The sequence below is a fragment of the Amphiprion ocellaris genome, chromosome 11 (assembly GCF_022539595.1).
Source record: "Amphiprion ocellaris isolate individual 3 ecotype Okinawa chromosome 11, ASM2253959v1, whole genome shotgun sequence".
NCBI classification, from domain to species: Eukaryota; Metazoa; Chordata; class Actinopteri; family Pomacentridae; genus Amphiprion; species Amphiprion ocellaris.
Genome location: NC_072776.1, coordinates 25748212 through 25754894, shown reverse-complemented (window position 1 = coordinate 25754894; position 6683 = coordinate 25748212). Strand labels below are relative to the sequence as shown.

At 38.5% G+C, this 6683-nt stretch overlaps 1 protein-coding gene across 2 annotated transcripts; it reads left to right on the top strand.

The window, feature by feature from the left end:
- Positions 1-1096: 1096 nt before the first annotated feature.
- On the top strand, positions 1097-6024 carry mmadhcb (metabolism of cobalamin associated Db). Of its 2 annotated transcripts, none has more exons than XM_023298804.3 (8): positions 1097-1314; positions 1544-1602; positions 2106-2250; positions 2534-2751; positions 4076-4184; positions 4436-4566; positions 4873-4959; positions 5781-6024. In XM_023298804.3, the coding sequence occupies exons 2-8, from the start codon at positions 1585-1587 to the stop codon at positions 5973-5975; spliced, it is 903 nt and encodes a 300-aa protein (XP_023154572.2). In that variant the 5' UTR covers positions 1097-1314; positions 1544-1584; the 3' UTR covers positions 5976-6024. The 2 variants fall into 2 exon arrangements, with proteins under 2 accessions (XP_023154572.2, XP_023154578.2); XM_023298810.3 differs by having other exon boundaries at positions 1099-1314; positions 1544-1593.
- The last annotated feature ends 659 nt before the right edge of the window (positions 6025-6683 follow it).

Below are 6683 nucleotides of genomic sequence, written 5' to 3'. Positions count from 1 at the left end.
ACAGCACACGAACAAAAATGTGCCACACATTACTGTAGAGATATTTGGCCATATGAGTTGTCAGGAAGAGCTTTGTTAATGTAGCTGCTAAATATGGCAGTTTTCATACAAAAGCTGTTCTGCTTCACCCAACCACTGTATCAAGCCATGGAGAGAGGATCACAACAAATGCATGCCTGCAGCCTTCATGATTTTTATACAAAATGCTGTTCCTGAGCTGAAATGTACACTGTTGTAAAAAATGATGTAACCGCTTTTCCTTCAAACCAAATCAACTTAAACATCATTTGCCTTCATATTTAGCACATTTGAATTCATTCTGAAGAAGAAATTTGTGTGATCTCAAATTTGGAGCAGCTATTTGATCATAAAGGCCTCATTGGCGCAATTGCCTCTGAACCGTTGATGCAGAGATGTGTCTGCTACAAGAACTCTGTGTGGCATTTATCTGGGCTTCAATCTGAGATGCTGCTATCTTGCGATTTCTGTGGCTGGTGATTCGGATGAATTTGTCCTCAGCAGCAGAGGTGACTCTTGGTCTTCCTTTCCTCAGGCGGTCCTCTGTGAGCCACTTTCGTCGTAGCACTTGATGGTTTTTGCGAGTGCACTTGGGGATACATTCAAAGTTTTTGTAATTTTCCCGACTGACTGACCTTCAGTTCTTAAAATAATGATGGACTGTTGTCTCTCTTTACTGTCCTCTTTGGTTTCAGTTGACTACCTCGTGAAGCTCATCGAGAGAATACCAAGAGTATGCAAAGCAGTAATCAGAGCAAAGGGTGGCTATTTTGAAGAATCTAAAATCTAAAACGTGTTTTGACTCATTTATTTACTGCATAATTCCATATGTGTTCATTCGTAGTTTTGATGCCTTCGGTAAGAATCTACAATGTAAATAGTCATGAAAGTAAAGACAAAACATTAAATGAGAAGGTGTGTCCAAACTTCTACAATGTAGAAATAATTAAAATAAATGAGAGAGAGAGAGAGAGCGAGAGAGAGAGAGAGAGCGAGCGAGCGAGCGCATGGCTCCACACCAGTAGGTGGCAGTAATGAGCACTACTGAAGCTGCTTCAATAAACAGAGGTACCGCGACCACAATGGCGCATGCGCAAACTCAAGGTGATATTTTGATGTTCAGGCCTGAGGAAAGCTAGTGTTGTGCTAATGAACTCGGTTTTCATAAACAAATGTACGAAAAATAAAAATAGAAAGTACCAACAAATATAGGTCGAATGTCTTTGAGTCACTGTCTTGCTGGCACTACAAATGTACGCTGATTGCAGTCAGTACGATTGAACTTCGTGGCATTAGGTAAGTTCGTACTTTGCTCCTTTTGTTAGCCAACTATCCTCCGTAGTTTGGGGATTTCAGTTTGCTGAAATCTATGTCCATTACCTCCCACAAAGGAGAGGCTGACTAGAATGAATGAATGAACCGTAAGACTTAATGTGTTTGTGAGTTTTCGTCTTGTTTTGAGACTGTACCACCAATAGACGTTTTTGGAAACTGCTCTTAATCACATTCTCATCTACTCTTACAGAGACGTTTCTGGACACTGGAAGTAATCGGAGGCACACCATTATGACCGGTGTACGTGAAGTGTGTGAGATACAACCTTGTAATGTTCTGAGTCATCTCATTTGTAAACAGGCAGGGCACACACACATTGGTCAGTATAATGGAGTCCAAAACAGCACCACCTTTAACAATGACCTGTTGATGTATTTGAATTTACACTTTTCTGAAAATGTCTTCACCAACAGAGCCATTGGCAGAGCTGTTGCATTGAATTGCAATAGCTGTACAGTGTAGCCAACAATGAGGTCACTGCGTGAATGTTTGGGAGATGAAGTCGGTGTTCACATGACTTGTGTCAGGGAGGGTAGACTTAACAATACAAACATATATACAGCAACTTGAAGGATCAGTTTTGGTGATGTAGACAGTTGTGTTGTATGATTCAGTCATAGAAAATGAAGAGCTAAAGGAGTCATTAAAAACTCAATGTTGCCATGATACACATGGTCTTTAGCAGTATATGTGTAAACCTTTGTTCACAAAATGTATATGTCTAAGTGTGTTGTATTTCTTTTTGTGTTCAGGTGCTGTGCAGCAGAACCAGATTGGTCAGTTACCTCCCAGGACTACATGTGTTAGTGCATCGTGTGGTTGGAGCTAGAACCTTCTCTGCAGCTGGATCCTCTGGTTCTGATGAGCCCCACTTAGCCATCACTGTCTCTGACATTGGTATATCATATATCTTAGCGTTTTAATACTAGTTAGCTGGACCTGATTATAAACTGGGAAATAACATGATCACTGTTCTTGTTATACTGTATAGACATAATGGTGGCAAGTCAAGGGTTGTGTTGTGTTTAAAATGCACCATGAGAGTTAATATAACGGTATAGTCTATTCTTCTTAGTCACTGATTGTGGTGTAAACCAATATTGTAAGAACATATTTTACTTTTTTTGTGATTATATTTTCATTGATCGTGCTCTTTTCCTATCATGCTGCTGTGGTTAAGGACTACAGACAGTGTGGCCTGATGAGACCATGGGCCCTTTTGGGCCCCAGGATCAGCGCTTCCAGCTGCCTGGTAATATGGGTTTTGACTGCCACCTGGAAGGACTGGCAGAGCAGAAGAAGAGCCTTCCACACAAGATGGTCCCTGACGTGCTGTCTGCTCCATCCAGCAACGAAAGACATGAGTTCATACTGGCTCAGTTCATAGGAGAGTTCTTTGTAAGTCTAATATTTTTAACATGGGTTCTTTTTGTGAGAAAAAGGAAAACTGTTACAGATTAAAGAGGAACATGATGTCATGTTGTATAAAAATATCAACAAATGCTCATGTAGTTTGGTAAGGGCTACGATATTTTTTATATCAGGCTACAACAAGCACTGGTCCAAATGAATCAAAGTTAAAGAAATTGTATATCAAACCTTAGGTAACCATAGCAACAATACATCACTTTGTTTTAGCAGGTGCATGTGCATGTACTTACAACCACTTTGTTCATTTGTGTTAGTAACAACAAACAAATTGAGGTGGCAAAAGGAAGGAAATAATAAAAGAAAATCTGCTGGCCTTTGTATACAAGGATGAAGTGCCTTGTAATGAAATATTGTGTCAAAATATAGATGAACTCACTGTTAATTTTGTTCTTTTAGTTAGAATAGAACAGAATATGCTTTATTGTCATTATACAGTGTATAACGAGATTGGAGAGATTCTCCTTTTCAGTGCAAAGAATCTTAAAGATAGTGCAAAACGGTCTATTTACAAATATACAGTATAAATAACAGGATGAATATAAATAGCAGTTAGTTCCTGTGATTTTATAAAACAGACTGTTTTTAGTCATTCTCAATGGATAGAATTAAATATAACTGTAATGAATTCACAAGCTTGGCCATCTTATGTCCTTGGAATGTGTGATGCAAAAAGGCCACACTTAGTTAAGTAGCAGAATCTTGATTGAGAAGAATTAGAATATGGAATACTTTTGCACAGTGCAGTGTCAGTCCAGTTCAGATTCACCTCCTGCTGACAGGGTGTATGTCACCTTTAAAGTAGCTTATCACTGCCACACCAGGTTACTCTTTAGACATAACACAGGCTCCACTTGTCACTATGGCTCTGTGATAGATGATGAACCAGTGTTTACTTCTAAGTGACCTTTGGAAACTGAATTCGGAAAACAGTTTCACAAATGCTAAGTGACATATGCAGGGTGTCAGACTCTCAGTGTTGGTCCAAACTTGATGAAATTCTTTGGAATCATTTAACAGTCAGAGTAAATGAATATAGATTACCATCACAGACTTCTCTGATTTCCTCATATACTCATGCACACTGTTCAGTCAGCTCAAAGGACACTCTCTTCAAGTGTGCAAGTTCCCTTTCTTCTGATATGTATTTTCAGTATTAAGGAATGCAAATAGCTCTGTCTGCTATCCAGAGGTAAAGTTCAGAGTCAGTGGCTTTATTGCTTACACACTGACAATGGTAATATTTGCTTTTCTACCATGTTTGTGTGCATTTGTGTCTGTGTATTTGACTTAGGGAGAAGATAATCCAGCCTCTTCTCAGAATGTCAGGACAGCTGAAAAGTACTTTGACAACTCAAGTGTGGAGTGTGCCCTACAGTCCTGTCCTGAACTGTTAAAGAAAGGTACAGTACAGATTTTCCATTCCTCTCACACTGTATGCATTCAGCAAAAATATAACATTATTTTAATTTGGACCAATTTTAATGAAGAGGCGTGTGCTTTTTTCATGCCATCCTTATTAAAAATTAAAGCTGTGTAAAAGTGTCACAGTGCCTTTGTAGTTTTCAGTTCTCTTTCAACAGTAGTTATTGCCTGTTATTGCTGATGACGACATTGTTTCAGTCATAATGTCTCCTGATTCTGTGAATGACAGATTTCCAGTCCATGTTTCCTGATGCTCCATCCTCTGGTATGATGGTGGTAACAGTGACCCAAAAGACCCAGAACGATATGACATCATGGTGTGCTGAAGTGGAACAGGAGAGGGAGCAGATGCTTGATAAGGTGTTTACTCGAGTTATAACATATATACCAAAGATGAAGTTTTAAATAAATGTGAAGAGAGTCAGGAATTTTATACAGCACCTTAAAGGTTATACACATATACAGTTGCATATGACAAAATATAAATTGCAGATTTGTGAAGATTTTTGAAGTGAAAAATTGTAAATACAGCCTTTTACCCTCTTCTCAAATGTTCACAAATTTTAAAGCAGTGTTATATTTCATTTAAGGAATAGAAAAACATAACTTAAGTGTGGCATGTGCAAATATTTGGCTATTTGCTAAGGTAGTTCCTCTACTGTGTAGTTTGTTGATGGAGCAAAGGAGATCTGCTACGCTCTGCAGAGAGAAGGATTCTGGGCTGACTTCATCGACCCATCATCAGGCCTGGCGGTAAGATGCCAGTCACTCTGTGTTGTAAGAGTTTTGTAGCACTTTTACATTTTCTGTCCAGTTCCAACTACACCTATGAAATCTGATTATTTTGGCATTGCTTCATTAATCTTTTTGGTAGTTTGTTTCCATTGTAAAAATTTGTGAAATCTGTTGAATATTGTTTCCAATCAGTGATGCCTGTTTACCACTGGCATCCAATGACAGAAAAACAGTACAAGTCGTCATAGTCCACAACTAGACAGTTTTGTGTAGCAGATGCATTTTGACATCTAACTCATGGTTGACTATTAGTTTGATCAAATCTACAGTGAAAGTCTGTCTTTGTTAAATTGGCAGGTTATATGGAACATAAAAACTTTTGAGTTCAAAGTGAAGAAAAATCCAATAGACACCTTTTCTGTGTGAAGGTTTGTGTAAGATGTAATCTTGTGGGGCACACATGTTCAGTTTGTTACAGTGTTAATGTTAATTAACCGTACTTTGGAGTTCAACAGAAAGTGCCAAAATCTGAGCAGTTTACATTGCACATCTCTGTTCTTCCTATAAGAAATCAATTGTGTAATAAACACAGTGATGCTAGTGATGTGTAAGCCAAAACTGTTAAGTTTTTACCTTGGCAGTCCTTTAGCACAGATATTCAGTTAATATTTGTTTTTGGAAAAAGTTTCATACACAGCAAAATTCAAAGCTACTGATAAGCTGGATTCAGACGTGAAAATGTGTTGAAGGTAGTTGTCTGCTACACAAAAGTTATTGCTGTTTTTCAGGAGATGGATGAGGTCAGGTCAACTATATGATAAATGTGTGTTCCTCCCCAGTTCTTTGGCTCGTACACAAACAATGCACTGTTTGAGACGGATGACAGATACCGTCACCTGGGCTTTCAGATCGAGGACCTGGGCTGCTGCAGAGTGATCCGACATTCGCTGTGGGGAACGCATGTTTTTGTGGGGACAATATTCACCAACGCACCACCTAGTAACGTTATTATGCAGAAGTTGCAGGGCAGCTGAACAGAGGCTCAGGACAATGGGCTACCATTAAAACTGTAAAGTATCTGGACTGGTATGTGATGGTATTCTTGACTACATCATTTTAATGCAGTTATAAAGGAATGTCATAATCTCATTCCCCAGTGTTTTTACTGCTGCAATATGTGGGTATAAATATTGTTTCATTTGGATTTATAATGACTATAATAATAGAATATAACAATAATAATAATTTATCAATCTTTTACAGGAAATTACTTCTAACAGTGCAGACAACCCAAACATGCAGACAACCCACAAACCCAACAGAACACCAATTTGGTCAAGCTGATGACTGTCAGTTTGAGTGATAGTCAGCAGTTAGAAAATAAGTTAGAAAAAATATAGAAGTTAAAAAAATATGCACGCCATATAACTCATAAGTTAAAATATTAATGTTAATTACTGTGAATTGTGAGTCTGATTCCAGTTGGTAGAAAGGACTTCCTGCTGCGCTCAGACCTGCACTGAGTGGGGATGAGTCTGTGGCTGAAGGTACTCTGCCAAACACCTCAAGATTGTGTCGTGGGTGAGAAGCATTGATCATAACAGAGTTGAGTTTCCTGAGCATTCTCACCCAAGCCACCTGTTGTACTCATTCAAGCTCAACACCATGGAGCTCGCCCTCTTAATCAGCTAAAATAAATATTAAATAATTTAAAAATAAATAATGATACATAAAACACATAC

What these genes read in the sequence shown, in the direction of transcription:
- mmadhcb (XM_023298804.3), top strand. An exon ending in CATCACTGTCTCTGACATTG is followed by an intron (nt 2,251 to 2,533) that starts GTATATCATATA and finishes GCTGTGGTTAAG; the next exon opens with GACTACAGACAGTGTGGCCT. An exon ending in TCCTGAACTGTTAAAGAAAG is followed by an intron (nt 4,185 to 4,435) that starts GTACAGTACAGA and finishes TGTGAATGACAG; the next exon opens with ATTTCCAGTCCATGTTTCCT.